Below are 19,717 nucleotides of genomic sequence, written 5' to 3' on the forward strand. Positions count from 1 at the left end.
TTTCATCAGACCATATGACATTCTGCCAATCCCCTTCTGGCTCATCCAAATGCTCTCTAGCAAACTTCAGACGGGCCCGAACATGTGCTGGCTTAAGCAGGGGGACACGTCTGGCATTGCAGGATTTGAGTCCCTGGCGGCGTAGTGTGTTACTGATGGTAGCCTTTGTTACTTTGGTCCCAGCTCTCTGCAGGTCATTCACTAGGTCCACTAGGAACCATGTGGTTCTGGGATTTTTGCTCACCGTTCTTGTGATCATTTTGACCCCACGGGGTGAGATCTTGCGTGGCGCCCCAGATCGAGGGAGATTATCAGTGGTCTTGTATGTCTTCCATTTTCTAATAATTGCTCCCACAGTTGATTTACACCAAGCTGCTTACCTATTGCAGATTCAGTCTTCTCAGCCTGGTGCAGGTCTACAATTTTGTTTCTGGTATCCTTTGACAGCTCTTTGGTCTTGGCCATAGTGGAGTTTGGAGTCTGAATGTTTGAGGTTGTGGACAGGTGTCTTTTAAACTGATAACGAGTCCAAACAGGTGTCATTAATACAGGTAACAAGTGGAGGACAGATGAGCCTCTTAAAGAAGTTGTTACAGGTCTGTGAGAGCCAGAAATCTTGCTTTTTTTTGTTATTGACCAAATACTTATTTTCCACCATAATTTGCAAATAAATTCTTCAAAAATCAGACAATGTGATTTTCAGGATTTTTTTTCTTATTTTGTCTCTCATAGTTGAAGTGTACCTATGATGAAAATTACAGGTCTCTCTCATCATTTTAAGTGGGACAACTTGCACAACTGGTGGCTGACTAAATACTTTTTTGCCCCACTGTATAATTATGAGGGGGAATTGGAATATTTTCTATAAATGAGCACAGGAGTAGATGATATTTACAGGAGATGATGTTTAAGATTTTTCCCTTTGTGTCTTTTGGAGTTTCTACCTAATACAGGGGACAATCAATTCAAATTGATTAATGGTTAAGTGCAGCCTGAAAGTCCCTTTGGTAAAAAGTGCAAATGTCTTAAAATTTGTCTTTAGGATAAAGACAAAACCGTACCATTTGCTTTTTTAAATAATTAAAATATTTGACAATATACTGTTAAATATTGCCTCTACATAATGTGGTGCCAGCAAGTATATTTTTTGTAATAGGGCTTTAAACCTTTATAAAATTTCTTTTAATTAAAGAAGCTTGTCGAAAGGTGAAGCTACAGTTAGGATAGCTTTGAGGGAAAATAAAATTTCTGCCTTTCTTAGCATCTTTAGCATGTACTTCAGAGACATGAAAACAAATGAAACCTTTACCAAACAAGATTCTTTTATTAAAGTCATGAGATAAAGATACAAACATCAGTTCAGCTGAAAACTTCATAGCTTCTCGCAGACTTCTTAAAACAAGTTACATTTACACTAAAAGTCAATACAAGGTTTAAGTGTTTATGCTCAGAGTTTATATATGTTCACTTTCATCTAATTTGCTGTATGAATAAAAAGTGGCAAACAGGTCTCATTTACAATTTTTTATTGAATGTATTTTGTTTTTATTGAATGCCATAGATTTTATTGTATGTCAGTCAGATTAAACTCTGAGAATTAAAGTTTAATTAAAGCAACATATCCCAAATCTAAATGACATTAGGAAACGAAGACCTTTTACACAATCTATGGTTTTAGAAGAAATCTGCTGCTGTTGCTCTTTTCTTAGCTGCAGGTTTATTTTTCACACTCAGTACTGGAGACAGTGAAGTTGACTTCAGAACCCCTGACATAGGCATCTTCTTAGGGTCGAAGGCCACACGGGATGACCCAACTGGACTTACCAACAAGCTGCTGTCAGTCTTCTTAAATTCTGTAAAAAATTGGAAAAAAACACTATAATAAACTGTTCCTAAAATGATATCTAAAAATTAACAGACTAGCTTCTGACCTTCACCTAACCCTTCATATAACATTACATATAACATTGCATTGCAACCTTGAATAGTTTTTGATATAAAACAGTCAGTTTACATCAGCTCTGATTAAAATGTGTTTTGTTTGCATTCATTTTAACCAGCAAGATTAGTTGAAAACTATTGTTCTACTCTACAACAAAGATCTCACTTGTGATAAACATAACACAAAAACCATTAACAAATGACACCAACAACTTTACAATAAACTTACCAGTGGTTTTATTGTTCTTGAGCCCAAAGGTCACTTTCTTATTTTCAGTCTTCAATGTTTGGAATTTCTACCAAACAAAAATAAATAATAAAAAAAAGCATTAACATAAATAATATACAATATTGGTCGGCTTGGATAAACAATAGACAAAATAAATTTCCAAGGACTATTTAGAACTTGTCAGGTTTTCCTAAGCACTCTGACTAGACCACTAAGAACTTTATTAGGAACACTTATATCTGTTCATTCATGCAATTATCTAATCAGCCAGTCTTGTGTTTGCAGTGCAATGCTGGGCATAATTTGTGAAGCAAGATGGGTTGGTTTGAATAATTTTATGCATTGTCTCTAACCAGACTGGCTTGACAATGCACCCTGTCACAAAGCAAAATTATGAGATATAATGAGCTTGACATTTTTTAAGTAGTAGTATTTAACAAACAGTTCTTTTATTCTAGAGAGTTCCAATGCAACAATATCAATTTTGGCCAGACTTTGGTTTTAAAGCTACACAAATCCACACAGCTGAAGAAATAATATTTATACAATAATCCATAAACATGCTAAAACAAAAACTTTAAACTTCTGTTTGTCATGAGTTTTTTAAAGACAACTCCCCATATTTGTTGGTATTTTGTACTGGTGCATTCTCCCAGTAATTTATAGCCTTGTTCCAAATTTTGTGTAGCAAACTTCAAAGACGCTTTAACATGCCTTTACTAGATGCTGTACACATCCAAAAGTATTAAAGTGTGTTTAATTTTGTCGTTGTTAGACACACAGAGAGTGAAAGGACAGTTCCTGAATGTGTGGTTCCCATAGTGATGCATGGAGGAGGAGGTGTGATGGTGCAAAGTGGTAATCAAAGCAAAAAATGTCTACTTTGAAGAATCAAAACTATAAAACATCCTGGATTATTTAACTTGTTTTGGTTTAGTAAATAATTCCATGGTCCTTCATAATTTTGGCTTCAGTATTAATGAAGTATGTAAAAACTAACACTGAAGGAGAAGGTGTGTCCAAACTTTTGACTGGTACTATATATATATATATATATATATATATATATATATATATATATATATATATATATATATATATATATATATATATATATATATATATATATATATATATATATAAAGGCTATAACCATTCACATCATTTACGTTTGCGGCATTTAGCAGATGCCCTTGTCCAGAGCGACGTACAAAAGACGTACATAATGGTGTTGTGGGGGCTATACCTTGATGCTGGTCAGAGATGTGCTGTGCTTTGGTTTGGTTTTACAGAAAAGTGGAGTTGGGGGTTTTATTAGACCCTGAAATAAAACAAAGTCAGATTTTGGTGAGGCTTTTCCCATCTTCAGCTTCTTGGGGGTTACAATGCCCTGTTGCAAATGAACAAGAAAAATGACCAAGTCATAAAATGATGTGAATGTGGGAGGTAAGGAGAGCAAAACTTGATACAACAATAATATAAACATGATATACAGTCATAACCTGATACTTACCCTGATTTTATATTTCTTTCCACCCATCTCGTTCCCTACATGTTCATTATTTTGAGACATTTTTGCCTCATCTGTCTGGAGCTTCTTCTTCTTTTTTCCAATTTTCATTGGGGTAACGGAGTTTATTTCAGTAGAGTGATCTGGTACAACTGATTCTGCATTCTCGTTTGCAGCATTTTCAAAAATGGGTTTTTCTTTTGTTTCTTCTACAGGCTGACTTTCTTGTTTCTTCAGGATTTTATTATTTTTCCATATTGTGTCTGACTGGTTTTTAGCTTCAAGATCTTCCTGATTTGAAAAGGTCTGTTTGCCCTTTCCCTTTTTTTTCTTGGTGGCACTTGCCATCAGTCTAGACTGTGTTGCGCAATCTTCCTTAGATGTAGGATAGGAATGTCTGCTGATCTCGTCATTGTTGTGTTCATTGGTGTCTTCTAAAATAGATCTAATTGCTTCGTCCTCCAAGCTGGATTTCAGTTTTTTCCTTTTCATCTTTTTTTGAGAGGCACTTGTCCCTAGTTGACTTTGTGCTGCATTGTCGTCCTTGTCCACTTTCTGTGGTGTGCACTGCTTTCTCAACTTCTCTCTAGCATTGTGTTCTTTATAAAATGCTACTGCTGAAGTCTCCAACTGGCTCTGGAGAGAAATCTCTTCTGATGTATTTTCCAGAATTAGTTCACTGATTTCTGGGTTCATTTTCTCTACCACACTCATCTTTTTCTTTTTTTTCTTAGTTTCCTCCTGAGTAAGAGAAATACCACATTTAGCCTGTTGAGTTTCCACAGAACTTTCTGCATGTGATGTCATTTCAGGCTTATGATTTGCATAGCTCTGGCCTAATGCATTAATATCTGTGCTAGTTTGAGTGCACCTAATGCCTGACATTGGTTTGAAACTTGTCTGCTTCATCACAGATTCTTCACAAACATCAGTATGTGGTTCTCCCTCAGATTCCTTTAAATTAAGATGGAATTCATTTGTTCCTTCTTCTCGCAGATTTTTTGAGATTTTTTTCAAGGCTTTACTTCTCCTCTTCTTTTTTAAACTGATACCAGCCTCCAGGTGGTGTTGCAAGTCTGATTCCATACACTGGGACACTGTTTCATGATCAGCTATTTCCGAGAACTTCAGCTGGCCGTCAACCACGCCTTTCTTTCTCAAATCTTGCTCTCTTGGAGTTCCACCTGTCTCCAGTGGAATGTGTGATGTGTCCATGGCTTTGTCTGTATCAGTAAATTCTTTATTCTCTTCAAAACCTTTCTTTGTTTTCTTAAAGTTCTTTGTGGGTTGGCTTAACAATGCACATGGCTTCTCTTTATCTTGGCAAGCTGCTGGGTGCAGGGGATAACATTAAATTACTCAGTGGCATGCAAGTTTATTGTTCTTGTAACAAAATTTTATTAAGTAATCTTTTACATTTTAGATAGCTTAGACAATTTAGCTTAATTTTGAAGCTACTCTCTAGCTACGATAATTTATGTATGCATTTATAAATGTTTAATACATCATATCACAAAGCTGTCTGATTTCAGAGTTTCAATCAAAGTGATACAGTTTAAAGTATATTTGTAGCGGAAACAATAAAAGTTCCCTCATCACGCCATAAAACTTTCCATGAACTCATGTTCAAAACTGCTTTAAGAATGCAGTTTTGAAGCATGAGTTCATGAAAAGTTTTATGGCGTGATGAGGGAACTTTTATTGGTTGTAGTGTGGTGTTTTATATAAAAAAAAAAAAAAAAAAAAAAAAAAACTACGACAGCTCATGACAACTGAAAAAATCATCATTCACTCACATCTAATGTTCATTAGAATCTCAATAAAAAGAGTACAATTGAATTCAGGTGAATTCTGTTGTGTAATTGTATGTTAATGTATGCATCTAACCATGTTCTATAATTCACAGAAAACGATGCCATTATTGACACAATTTAAACACATAAAATTAAATGCAAAAAAGCAAGATTGTTTCCAAGGCAATAAAACATTTGATATCACATTCATTCCCCTGAAAGGACTAAACACATTTACTCAGTCACAGCTGACCTTTGCTCTTCTTAGCCACCATTTCATCTCCAGTTCTGGGACTCTCATTTCTTCTCTTCTTCTTTTTGCTTTTCTTATTATCAAATAACTCCTCATCTGATCTGTCACTCAGGTCACAATTATCCTTTATTTGAGGGAAAATTCCTGTAAACCATAATAAAAAATGTTTTATACAGTCACTAGTCTTATAACATAAAAAAATTAACCAATATATTGATACCATTTTTTGGAGGTAACATTTACATTAAAGAACAAACAATAAAGTGAATCATTTTCTAAATTGCTCTGACCCACTTAGGGCTGCAACATCTAAACAATAAAATATAATATATAGATTAATATATCGATAAATCAATGATGAAATTTGTTGTCAACAAATGCCGTTATCGATTATTTGGGCTGCTCAGGTTATGGGTTAGCCTGACAGTAAGAGTACAGGGACAAGGCGCAGCAGGAAAAGAAAACACACTGGTGTCATGGATGACGGTGAAACATCAGCACGATGAGCAAAAACTGTAGAATCTTTATCATGTAAATATGGTGTAGTTTAATGAAGTGTTAGTGTGTAAACTGTTTGTTTGTTACTTCAGGACAGTCAAACTGGATCTGTTCTGTCGTGATTTGTGAGCATCAGGTTGCACAATCGGCTCGCTCGGGATATAGTGATGGATTTAATTAAAATGGTGCAAACAAACACTAAATCTAAAAGCAGCAAATAACAGCAGCAGTAATCAAGTAAATTTTTTTAGTCACTGTTGTGGTTTTCAGCGAATGCTTATACATTCGTACACAAATGCATATTTCTTCCTTTTTTTAAATCAAGTCTGTTAGCTTGCTGCATTTCTCCGATCCATTCTCTTTTTATAGCATTCGTCCACTAGAATAGTAACTTATCCTTTTTTAAACGTGATTTATTGTAGCTTTACGTACATCTACGTTCAAATGCTTGTTTTAAATGTTTGTATATTTAATGTATGCATATATCATTCAATTACTACACAAAACTAAAAAACTAAACAAAATGTATTTTTTAAAGCATGGTTGTCAACTTGTCATCTGCAATTATCATTAAAAACAATACAAATGTTGATTTAAACAATTTACACCCTGCACACTCAAAAGAAGAAAAAAACCAGCATGAGAGAATTTGTTCAAAAGAGAAATTCCTTATGCACTCAAACATGCAGCCATTATAAGCTTTAAAATGTCTAAATTAAAAGATAGTTCAACTTATTACGGATAAGCGGGAGAAAATGAATGAATGAATGAGTTCAACTTAATATCTGTTTTTTTGCATTTTTAAAGTACAATTTTATACATAATTACCCTGAAAAAGGGTTCTATATAATTATAATTAGCAAAACAGCTTATTTAAAGATATATATTTCTTTATCCAATTATAAAAAAATAAAAAAATAAATAATTAAAAAAGTCTGATTAATCGATCATCGAAATGAATTTTGGTTGCAGCCCTAGACCCACTACATTTACAGCGTCAACATAATGTCAGCAAAAACGCCTACAATGCACTTCTTAAAAAAAAAAAAAACATACATTTTATAGAGTCTACTTACCTGCACTTAAATCACGAAAACTTCATTTGCAGTCATGTTAAAAAAAAAGAGGGGGAAAAAAAGGAAAGAAAAAATAAAGGGGGGTGGGGGGTGGAGAGAGACAAAAGCAATGAATAACTGCATTAGAAAGCACCATTTATATAAATATTGTTACACAGCAACTATAAAGTATTAAGTGCAGCCCTTACGTCTTCACCAAGCTATACATTGTTGTGCGGTTCCTGCTCTGTGTATTCGAGCGGCTTCCCAATTCAAAAAGATGATCAGCTAATGCGCCATAGTCAAACTGCAACATGTGAAAAGAGAATTGGTTTTCCAGTCTTTTTCAGTTTTATATTCATGCTGGATGTAGGGTGAGGGTCAGTCTATCTCAGATGCACTCACCTGTAGAACAGGACCAACATCATTTTCTTCTGTGCCCATGCTGTCCAGATCCAGGTCATCTTTACTTCCTTTGCTGTCTTCCACTACTTCAGGGGTGCCTGGATCAGATAGATACACAAAATCTTTTTAAAATATCAACTGTTCTGATAGTGAGAAAAAGTTCAATAAGGTTTTAGATTGCTGACAATGCACTGTTGTATATTTCAGCAAAGGAACTGCTCATGAGTTAGTCTTCCTGAAGTTTCTTCTTGCACTCTAACCACAATGTTCATTGACGTTAACCATTAAGAGGCAAAATGCCTATACCTTATAATCTGTCTGTCCCCACCCCGACTTCACATGCTCCTCACATACCAGTGAACCTGCTCCCTTATGCTTTCCAAAGTTATTGGAAAAAATATAAATATAATCTTTATATAACCCCTTTAACTTCTTCTGTAAAACTGTTTTATAACATGTCCATTGTTAAAAACGTTACAAATAAGTCCGTATCTAAAATAATGTGATATAGCAGCACAATGAATTCAGAAACTACTTTTAGGCCATGGGACATCAGAAGAGGTTATGGATCCACTTAGGTCACTAAATAAACTGGCTAACTGCTTTTAGCACACACATATGTTAGCAGAAATGTTTTAGCACAAGTTAGTTACTCCTGGCTTCACTTTTACAAAATTAGTAAACTTCGTGTAGTTAGTATTTACAGTGAGGAAAATAAGTATTTGAACACCCTGTTATTTTGCAAGTTCTCCCACTTAGAAATCATGGAGGGGTCTGAAATTGTCATCGTAGGTGCATGTCCACTGTGATAGACATAATCTAAAAAAAAGATCAGTCAGGTTTCTGGCCTGTAGCTGAGAAACACGGAGTTTGAGCTCCCTTCAAAGATTCTCTATTGGGTTTAGGTCTGGACACTGGCTAGGCCACGCCAGAACCTTGATATGCTTCTTACAGAGCCACTCCTTGGTTATCCTGGCTGTGTGCTTCAGGTCATTGTCATGTTGGACGACCCAGCCTCGACCCATCTTCAATGCGCTACCTGAGGGAAGGAGGTTGTTCCCCAAAATCTCGCAATACATGGCCCTGGTCATCCTCTCCTTAATACAGTGCAGTCGCCCTGTCCCATGTGCAGAAAAACACCCCCAAAGCATGATGCTACCACCCCCATGCTTCACAGTAGGGATGGTGTTCTTGGGATGGTACTCATCATTCTTCTTCCTCCAAACACGTTTAGTGGAATTATGACCCAAAAGTTCTATTTTGGTCTCATCTGACCACATGACTTTCTCCCATGACTCTTCTGGATCATCCAAATGGTCATTGGCAAACTTGAGACTTGCCTGGACATGTGCTGGTTTGAGCAGGGGAACCTTCCGTGCCATGCATGATTTCAAACCATGACGTCTTAGTGTATTACCAACAGTAACCTTGGAAACGGTGGTCCCAGCTCTTTTCAGGTCATTGACCAGCTCCTCCCGTGTAGTTCTGGCCTGATTTCTCACCTTCCTTAGGATCATTGAGACCCCACGAGGTGAGATCTTGCATGGAGCCCCAGTCTGAGGGCGATTGACAGTCATGATCAGCTTCTTCCATTTTCTAATGATTGCTCCAACAGTGGACTTTTTTTCACCAAGCTGCTTGGCAATTTCCCCGTAGCCCTTTCCAGCCTTGTGGAAGTGTACAATTTTGTCTCTAGTGTCTTTGGACAGCTCTTTGGTCTTGGCCATGTTAGTAGTTGGATTCTTACTGATTGTATGGGGTGGACAGGTGTCTTTATGCAGCTAACGACCTCAAACAGGTGCATCTAATTTAGGATAATAAATGTAGTGGAGATGGACATTTTAAAGGCAGACTAACAGGTCTTTGAGGGTCAGAATTCTAGCTGATAGACAGGTGTTCGAATACTTATTTGCAGCTGTATCATACAAATAAATAGTTTAAAAATCATATATTGTGATTTCTGGATTTTTTTTTTTTTAATTAATGTCTTTTACAGTGGACATGCATCTACGATGACAATTTCAGACCCCTCCATGATTTCTAAGTGGGAGAACTTGCAAAATAGCAGGGTGTTCAAATACTTATTTTCCTCACTGTAACTGTTTCCTTGCTACATACTTATGCTGCAGTGATCATTTTAAGTTAGAAAAGGAAAAACATTTACATTGGTCATGCTTCTTCAAATAGAAAATGTGTAAATAAGCAGGCGACATAAGGCATGTGTCATAATTGTGCAGTCTCCGTTTTTTTTTATTACAATCACCTTGAATGACAGCAGTTTAACCTGACGAATAAATAATTGACCTACCGTTAACCTTTTTATCTTTAGTCTCTTTGGGTGCCATGTTCTTCAGCTCCCCTTTCTTTACTATTTCTTCTTCCTCCACCTCACTAGACGCCTGATCAGAGTCTGAATCATCGCCTCCTGCATGCTGCAGCTCCATCATCAGGTCTTCAATTGCATAAGGAGCATGATCCACAATAGTCCTAAAGATGTTCTTGGAGATAAAGATCAACAGCAAGCGACTGCAACACAGAAGGCATTGACCCATGTACAATTATTATCCGTAACTGAACTATGGCATTTTACATACATACACTGATGGTATCTTTGCAGTAACAAAGAGCTAAATGAGTTGTACTATTTTAGCCATACTCTCTTTATAAAAGATGAAGCCTCTCATTTCTCACGAGCAAGGTATTATTCCATTAATTACATGATTGTGCCTTTTAATAAATTCCAGCAACATACTCTAGTACAAAGCATTCATGTAACTCACTCTTTGGTCTTGGCCATGGTTTTGCAAAATGGGTCTATGAAAGTCAGGTTCTGTTCAGCTGTCAGCTGCAGAAGACAAACATAAGTTATGTCAAGTAAAACTTTGTGTGTGATGAAGTTTTGATTAAGTGTAGCAACCAAAATTGATATTTATGACACTATGTACACCAACCAGGCATAACATTATAACAGCTGAAGTAATAACACTGATTATTTCATCAGTTTGGTGAGGGGCAAATTGTGATTGCTAGATGACTGGAGAGCATCTCCAAAACTGCAGCTCTTGTGAGGAGTTCCCGGCCTGCAGTGGTCAGTAGCTATTAAAAGTGGTGAACTGGCGACAGGGTTATGGCCCACTGATGCACATGGGGAGCGAAGGCTCCAACAGACGAGCCCCTGTAGCTAAAATTGCTGAAGAAGTTAATGCTGTTAATGCTTGACAGGTCAGTACTGATTTGGCAGCAGAAGGGGGACCAATCCAATATTAGGCAGGTGGTCATAATGTTATGCCTGAACAGTGTACATTTCGTTTAAAGGAGAATTAAACAGATTAAAATGTGCCAATTCTCAAAAGGCAAACTAAATATTATTTACTAAGGATCCTAGATGACACAAAGTGGATTTTAAAGGCATATACAATAATACCAAGGCATTTACTGTGTGTCTGAAGCTTCAGTTAGACAAATAAGTATAGACAGAAGGTGTACAGTGTGGACATGTTCACAAAAGTAATAGACATCAAATAAAAAAATTTAAATGCATAAAAAATTCACTAGGTCTTCTTACCTCAGTGGAGCCGACCTGAGCCAACTCATTCATGTAAAGGTCCAGAATGTGCAGCATCAGTCCTTTTGGTACATGTTCAGTGTTCTGCAAAAGCTGCTTTGTGAAAATCTGTAAAAACTGATTTACCACACTAAAGAGAGTGCAAAAAAAGGAGCATTGACACCACAAGAGATATATGGGTAGTGACCAAGAAATAGAAGAAAAGAAACAAAGAAAGGAACAGAGGGAAAAAGAGAAAAAAAATTTAATCTCAATATTAAAGCATATTTTCCAAAAAATGCTTAATCAATGCACACAAAAGTGATGTATAGTCATTTGGGTTAGTTATACCTGGACTCCCATTCCCTTCTCTTTAGAATCTCGAATGCTTGTCGGAACATGAAGCGAACCAGCTTTCCAAAAAAGACAGACATGAAAATCAAATTTAATTTGTGCTGAAAACAACAGCAAAGAATTCGTCAAAACACTACAGTAGCCACAAATTACTTCAACTTTCTGAAAAAAATTTTTAAATCAATGCAATAATTAGGCCAAAATAAGAGCAGTAAATATGCCAAAATAAGAATTACGTCAAGTACAAAGGTATTACTTTTAATTCATAAAGACCCATTTAGAGGTGCAATCAGAATGTGCTCTTTGACACAGCTTTAAAAGATGAAATAAAGGTGGGAAGGATTGTTTGAAGACTGATCTATGACTATATAATTTTTTTGCCTGACTAAAAACCAATGTCATGGCATGTTAAAAAAAAAAAAAAAAAAAAAGGCAATGGACAAAACAATGCCTTTATGTCTGCCCAAGTCAAATTCGAAACATTATCACAGTGGTATTGTTCTAAACTAATAATGGTTACATACATATACATATATACACACACACACACATATATACATATATATACATATATACATATACATACACACATATATATATATATATACATATATATACATATACATATATACACACACACACACACATATATACACATACACACATACATACACATATACACACACACAGTACAGAGCAAAAGTTTGGACACACCTTCTCATTCAAAGAGTTTTCTTTATTTTAATGACTATGAAAATTGTAGAGTCACACTGAAGGCATCAAGACCAAGAAGGACAGTGATGGGGTGCTGCGCCAGATGACCTGGCCTCCACAGTCACCGGACCTGAACCCAATCGAGATGGTTTGGGGGTGAGCTGGACCGCAGAGTGAAGGCAAAAGGGCCAACAAGTGCCAAGCATCTCTCGGGGAACTCCTTCAAGACTGTTGGAAGACCATTTCAGGTGACTACCTCTTGAAGCTCATCAAGAGAATGTCAAGAGTGTGCAAAGCAGTAATCAAAGCAAAAGGTGGCTACTTTGAAGAACCTACAATATGACATTTTTCAGTTGTTTCACACTTTTTTGTTATTTATATAATTCCATATATAATTCCACATGTGTTCATTCATAGTTTTGATGCCTTCAGTGTGAATCTACAATTTTCATAGTCATAAAAATAAAGAAAACTCTTTGAATGAGAAGGTGTGTCCAAACTTTTGGTCTGAACTGTGTGTGTGTGTGTGTATGTATGTATATATATATATATATATATATATATATATATATATATATATATATATATATATATATATAAAATAAGCTTAGATAGCTTCTATTAGCCATTCTTTTTCCTAGAATACTCATTCTATTTTCAAAACCTAGGTTGTGTGTGGTAATAAATTAAATATAAAATTTAAAAAATAAACAGCATTAGCTAAAGGCTCAGAATACATTGCTGAAGTTTCACCTCTGCATACAAGAGAAGTAAAGCAAAGACTAATTCATACCTGTGCCAAAATTTGCAGGTATCAAAACAACACTGAGGAAACGATTAAATAAAGTGAAAATTCTAACAATTTATAATATGGGTACATAATACTATGACAGCGTTTTAGTGCCACGTTACAAAAAAAAAAAAAAATCTAGGATTAATATAATATATAAATACAACATATACAATACATATATAATATAAAGAATTTTTGGAAATGAGAATTATGAGCATAAACTGGTAGCAATACAAGATTAGGTGGTAATATTTTAAGAAAAATCACAGTATTGCAAGAAACTTTTCACTGCCCTTTTTTGTGCAGTCTGAAATGGAGACCAGGTCAATTTTTAAAGAAACTGATAGCATATCTCTTTCAATTAGCACACATAAGTGTCTGACCAGGAGAAGGATGCTCAAAGAAATCAACCGTGCAGGAGTTGAATGCTGGCGCAACTTTTTTCCTAAAAATATTAGGAATTTATTCTCGTATTGCTAAGACTTTAATCTGGTAATCATAGATTAACAAAAAAAAAAGAATTGTAAACGTGGCACTAAAACACCATCAAATTATTCTTTTTACTAGTGTACTAGTGTGTGAATTAATAATAAGCCGAAAGCATTGAAAGCATTAACTTGTCAGGAACTAGTAAAATAATCATATCTAAGGCTGAAGACATTAATATGGGTAATAATTCAATTCATTTCAATTCATTTTTATTTGTATAGCGCTTTTAACAATGAACATTGTCTTAAAGCAGCTTTACACAGACAATGTGGTGATTAAAATTAAATATAAATAAATAACAGGGGTCCCCAACCACTGGGTCACACAAAAAAATTTTTTATTTCTATTCAAATGACTTTTGTTGTCTGCAATGCAATGACAATTTCCCACACTTGTTTCAGTCAGTTTTTTTCTATGCATCGACCACAAGCTAGCCCTAGCAAAGATGACTACAAAACAAACATTGCCGGTGGGTTTATTGGAAAAGGGGGAAAGACTAAATGAGAGCTAGCAGAAGACTCCAAGGCTATCAGCAAAAAGAACGCTTCATTTAAAAGAAGATACCAGGATTCCTATTTAAATTATGGGTTCACTGCAGCAGGTGATTTTCATGATCCATGCCTGCTCTGTATAATTTATGATGACCAGCTATCTAACAAGGCCATGATGCCTTCAAACCTGCTTTGCCACATGTAGACCAAGTAGCATGCATTCAAAAACAAGCCTTTGTAGTTTTTTTTTTTTTAACATGAAGGAAGCAATTATTGATAGCCACCATATTATCAAATATGTCTGCACTAAAAGCATTATTCCTAGTAGCTAACAGCACTATTAAATTTAGGAAACCTTTTATTATTGGTAAAGAGTTGATCCTGCCTGCTAGGACTCTTGGCGTAAACTTTAAAGAAAGACTGCAGTTAAATTGTAACACAGACTCCTTTTTCGGCTTGCACCATAACTAGACTAGATGAAATAGCAGAGTACACAATTGTTAGAGATGGGAGAGTTTTGCTGCAGGGAACTCTGGGCTCCCACTGATTCTGCATTATTGTAAATTAAGTTACATATTTATTATATATGTAATAATTCAATTAATAATTAAGTCATATGTATAACAGCAATATAAAATGCATATTAATGTGTTCAGTTATGTGCATGAATTCAATAAATATTTAGTGTGCAACAGTTGTGTGCCCCCAAAGTGCCCACAATGCTTATGTCAACATGTATTATACATTTCAATATTTTTTAATGTATCCTTTAAAATGTAACTGCTGCAGCCTAATCACAGTTGCTTATCAAGACCTTTGAAATAAAATGTATGTAAATGCACCTTTTGAACACACCCAATCCTTTTGTTGACCACAAAAACCTTTGGGTGTGTTTTTCCATTTTCCATAGTACTAACCTGGAAAAATTTGTCCATGCGAAGTCTGTCAATGCCATTCCATTCTCTCTTTACAGTCTGAAGAAACGTTGCAAAATAGAGTAGCTCTACATGTGGAGAAACAATGGAAAAAATTAAGTCACTTTACCTATTTTTAATGGTTACTTGATTAAGAAGCTAATACATTATTAACACTTTCAGATTACACACACACACTGTATATGTGTGTATTCTGGGGAGGCGGTAGCTCAGTGGTTAAGGCATTGGGCTTTGGATCAGGTTCAAATCCCACCACCACCAAGCTGCCACTGCTGGGTCCTTGAGCAAAAAGCCCTAAAAAAAACCACTCCCCTGCTCAGTTGTAAGTCGCTCTGGATAAGGGCGTCTGCCAAATGCCGTAAATGTAAATGTATTCTGAAAGTGTTAATGTAAAATAAGTAAGTAAAAAAATGTAGTCTAAAATAAATTTAGTATAAGTATTTAACGCGTCAACATTTTTCTCAGTAAATATATTTCTAAAGGTGCTATTGGCATGAAATCTTTACCATGCAATCCCATGCAGTTTGCACTGACACGGGGCAATATTGCTTTCTAATTACTGATTGACCATTTTAGCTGTTGTCTTGGCTTTCCATGCCTTTTTGCACCTCCCTTTCATGTCTTCAATACTTTTCCCCCAGTGTCATTTCACATTATTACACAATTTATGAACATGTATGGTTAAATTTGTATGTGTGAATGGGTTGTTACTAACATCTGGTAAATATTTCATGTCAATAGCACCGTTAGAAATATATTTACTGAGAAAAAAATGTGTTCAATAGTTATATTACACACTCTCACACACACACACATACATATATACATATATATAAAAATGTGTTTATATGTATATATATATATATATATATATATATATATATATACACACATACACACAGAGAGAAAGAAAGAGAGAGAGAATTTAAATGTCTGAATCATGTCACTACAATCCAAAAGTCTGTTAACTTACAAGAAGTCTTTAATAAATATCATGAAATATTTCATTATTATTTTTTAGCATTTTTTATTCAGTTTTTTTTTTTTTACTTATTATTTAGAATGTGATGCCACTTATTAATTTTAACATATGCGGGATTGTAACATCTTACTGTATATCAATAAACTCAAAAACATGTAAATATCAAATGCAAAATTTAAGTACTTACGGTTGTCTGTGGTGTGGAATCTATGAATCAGGCAAGAGATTGTGTGTGAAATTTCCTCCTAAGAGAAAAGACTTGATATATTACACTACTTGGCCAACAGTCACTGTATGAATTTAAATAAGCATATACTTAAGACCATATGATTAGATTGTTGCATGGAGTACTGCGTTTCAGCTGGCAGCAATTCACAAAAGAACAGATAATGCAATGTACAGCTTCTAACTAAACATGCTGGAAGATATGGTGTCATGAAAAAATGCACCAGTCATGAGTCATGAAATTTGTTTTACTATACAATAGGGCTGAAACGATTACTTGAGTCATTTGAGAAATAAAAAAAAAAAAAAAAAATCATATTCATAAAAACACATCATTCGGTTTTCATTAAACAATATCTATTGTCAGATCAAGTCTTTTAATCAAGACTCATTCACCTTAACACATCAAGGTATCCTGTCCTAAAGGCAGATAAAAAATACTTGAGACTTAAATATAGAAAAATTGTTTACCATTAGCTCCATTAATGCCAGACTTAGCTACTCTTATTAATAAATTAATAATTCTATACCAGCAGCACAGAGATTTTTATTTTTTACTGTGATTGATCTCTGTTCTGCCTTTTGCAGTGTCCCTCTGGCCTCAGAGACACAGCCGCTCTTTGCGGTTTTCTTTATAGGGGAAAGAAATTCACAGGGACCAGTCTTTCTCAGGGCTTTGCTGACTCATCAGCTAAGTTCTCTGCTGTAGTGCAAAAAACTTTGGCTGATATGCACCTGCCAGAAACCTGCATTCTCCAACATGCAAACGTTATCCTCGTTACGGTAATGACTGAGCAGGACTGCCACAAAGCTTCATTAGTTATCTGCAAAGTGCTGGCTCAGGCTGGACTTAAAGCTTCATTCCAGAAATTACATTGGGTGAAGCGATAGGTCTCATATAATTTCGGAGGGCCAACAGAAAACATCACAGCTTGTGACTAGGTTTTCAAGAACTCAGACTGTGAAACAAATGCAAAGCTTCTTGGGATGCTGAGTGAACAGTGCCATCACACCCTCTGTTATTGCCCACCTCACATCAGGTAACAACATATGACAACATTGTATGTGCTTGGTGTTGTGCATAATTTTGACTCAAATGTCTCAGATTTGATGTGTGTAATTTCTGTAAGGCCTGAAAAAATGAGTATGTGGCTCTTACTGTATACATAATTTTCTGTCTGATGAGCTGTTAACTGTGAACTATATTATTAGTCCAGTTTACTTATATAGTAAAGAATGTAGACTGAATGCATGTGACTGTGTGCGGCTAAAACGTCTCTGGTTTTCCCTGTCTGATTCTAATGAAAAAGCACTTGTTTGCCTGTTAACTGAAAAAGAAAATCTCTGATTAAGCCACGACATCGTAGATCGCGTCGGAGAACTTTCCCAAACCTCTCCAAGATTCAATTTCCCTTCAAGGTCGGGCATGACAAAATAATACTGTCTTTCGTAATTATTTCTGAAACAATGTTTCGCTCAGCAAAAAGTAGATCTCGTGACAGACCTAACCACAACCATTACCAGAATTTGTGGCACAGCTTCAGGTCTTGAAGATGCCACGAGGATTGGGTTCAGTGCGCGACGTTCTCGCTGAGATTCTGACTTCACAACCGGAACACTTTCGTTTCATTGCTGTGAGGCTTACACTGATTATGAAATTTGTCAAATTTGAGGACACCTGAAATAGGAAATGTTTTACCTGCAGAAGTGGCTTGTCCTGCATCCACAGGCAGTAAAAAAGTCCTTTCCATATCTTCAGCAAATCTTCAGGCGTAAAACCACCTCCAATGGGTAAAAGATGAGAATTATTTTCACGGTTTACTGTGTTAATTAAAGTAACGAAATCAAACCAGAAATTAAACTGCATTAATTTATCCATGCAGCCACACGTTTATCTTCAGCATTCAACGAAGTAAGGCTAAATTATGTTCGGATACGCTAGGTCAGTTAGCATGAAGCTAAAACAACTATCTTCCCCGCATGCTGCAACTGCATATGTTAAAACAAACACTCAAATTACCTTCGATTTTTTGTGATCGGAGATTAATATACTTCCTGAGCGTCTTTAAGGCTTTAGACCTAATAGACTTTTCGTTTGATGCTAGTCTTTGAGCGAGGTTAATCTCTAGCTCCTGCTGTGCTGGTGCCATGGTTTGTACTTTTTCACGTGGAATACATGTGCAGCTCCTTCGTTTTCCAACCCATACTCTGACGAACCTCGATCTCACTGGGATTGGTCAAAAATGTATTTCCTCGTGAGCAGATTGATCCGAGCACCGAGACGGAATGAACCATTGGCCAAACTTGCACGTAGAAGGCGGGATTTGTCAAAATGTGGGTGGGAACTGTGGCTACTTGAGCTGTACGGGCAACACTATTTATGTGTATTTGTACTGCGCATGTGCGCAAATGCCACTACTTCCTGTCAGAAGTATGTCGAAACAAAGTGCTTTTTGGTAAAGTAGATGCATTTAAGCACATGTGCAGTATAAACAGTGTTTCCGGTGCAAATTGAATGGTGACATGAACAATAATTTTTCAAAGAATCGCACCATGACAATGACAAAAACAAATTAACAAACCCAAAAACAAATTAACAAATCCATAAACAAATTAACAAATCCAAAAACACACTAACAAATCCGAAAACAAATTAACAAATTAGAAAACACTAACAAATCCGAAAACAAATTAACAAATCCAAAAACAAATTAACAAACCCAAAAACAAATTAACAAATCCATAAACAAATTAACAAATTCGAAAACAAATTAACAAATTCGAAAACAAATTAACAAATTCAAAAACACATTAACAAATCCAAAAAACACAACGACAAGCCAGACAAACCGGAAAAGGTAGGTATAGTTTGCGAATGAAAACTTACAGATCATTGGACGAGACACCTGTCATTCAAAATATACACGAAGTACAACTTTTTTCCCCCTTTTATTTATTTATTTATTTATGTTTTTATTAAGCAATTAAACATATACAAGCAACTTGGCAATAACATGTACAATTTACATTACAATACACAGAACAGGTGCATAAAAATACAAATATATACACATACATAAATACAATTTATAATAATAATCATCAAATTAAAGTAAAAAAAAAAGGGTAAAAATAAACAGGGCTATGGTTTATTCTGTAAATCATATTTTTCTATAAAGGACAGAAGATTCATTGCATTTTTCTTTCTAATCACTTTAAGGTCTGTTGTGAAAGAAATAAACTCATTATAAAATGCAAAAAAAACCCAAAAAACGTTGGTTTCAAGTATTTCGATTTTGTATATAAAATTTTCCCATCAGAAGTATATTATTAACAAGAAAGTCGTCTCTGTTATTGTTTATCACAGTTTGGGTTTCTTGGTGGTCTAGTGGTTAGGATTTGGTGCTCTAACCGCCGCGGCCCAGCCATTAGAGTTGCACAAACAGTGCCGGTCCCAAGCCCGGATAAATGGGGAGGGTTGCGTTAGGAAGGTCATCCATCGTAAA

The 19,717-nt window shown here is 35.5% G+C and overlaps 1 protein-coding gene across 3 annotated transcripts; it reads right to left on the reverse strand.

Annotated features, from left to right (window-relative positions):
- Window positions 1–1,304: 1,304 nt before the first annotated feature.
- Window positions 1,305–18,544, reverse strand: rrp1 (ribosomal RNA processing 1). Of its 3 annotated transcripts, none has more exons than XM_083537715.1 (16): window positions 18,232–18,544; window positions 17,911–17,993; window positions 16,174–16,231; window positions 14,987–15,072; window positions 11,580–11,641; window positions 11,250–11,379; window positions 10,465–10,529; window positions 9,993–10,210; window positions 7,685–7,782; window positions 7,489–7,586; window positions 7,301–7,320; window positions 5,727–5,870; window positions 3,684–5,011; window positions 3,417–3,491; window positions 2,171–2,237; window positions 1,305–1,853 (listed from the first exon to the last, which is right to left on the reverse strand). In XM_083537715.1, exons 1-16 carry the CDS (start codon window positions 18,359–18,361, stop codon window positions 1,675–1,677), a joined length of 2,841 nt encoding a protein of 946 aa, XP_083393841.1. In that variant the 5' UTR covers window positions 18,362–18,544; the 3' UTR covers window positions 1,305–1,674. The 3 variants fall into 3 exon arrangements, with proteins under 3 accessions (XP_083393841.1, XP_083393839.1, XP_083393840.1); XM_083537713.1 differs by having other exon boundaries at window positions 3,417–3,560; window positions 18,232–18,542; XM_083537714.1 differs by having other exon boundaries at window positions 3,417–3,560; window positions 3,684–5,008; window positions 18,232–18,541.
- Window positions 18,545–19,717: the final 1,173 nt, after the last annotated feature.

The sequence above is a fragment of the Silurus aristotelis genome, assembly GCF_946808225.1.
Source record: "Silurus aristotelis genome assembly, chromosome: 3".
In the NCBI taxonomy this organism is placed as follows: Eukaryota; Metazoa; Chordata; class Actinopteri; order Siluriformes; family Siluridae; genus Silurus; species Silurus aristotelis.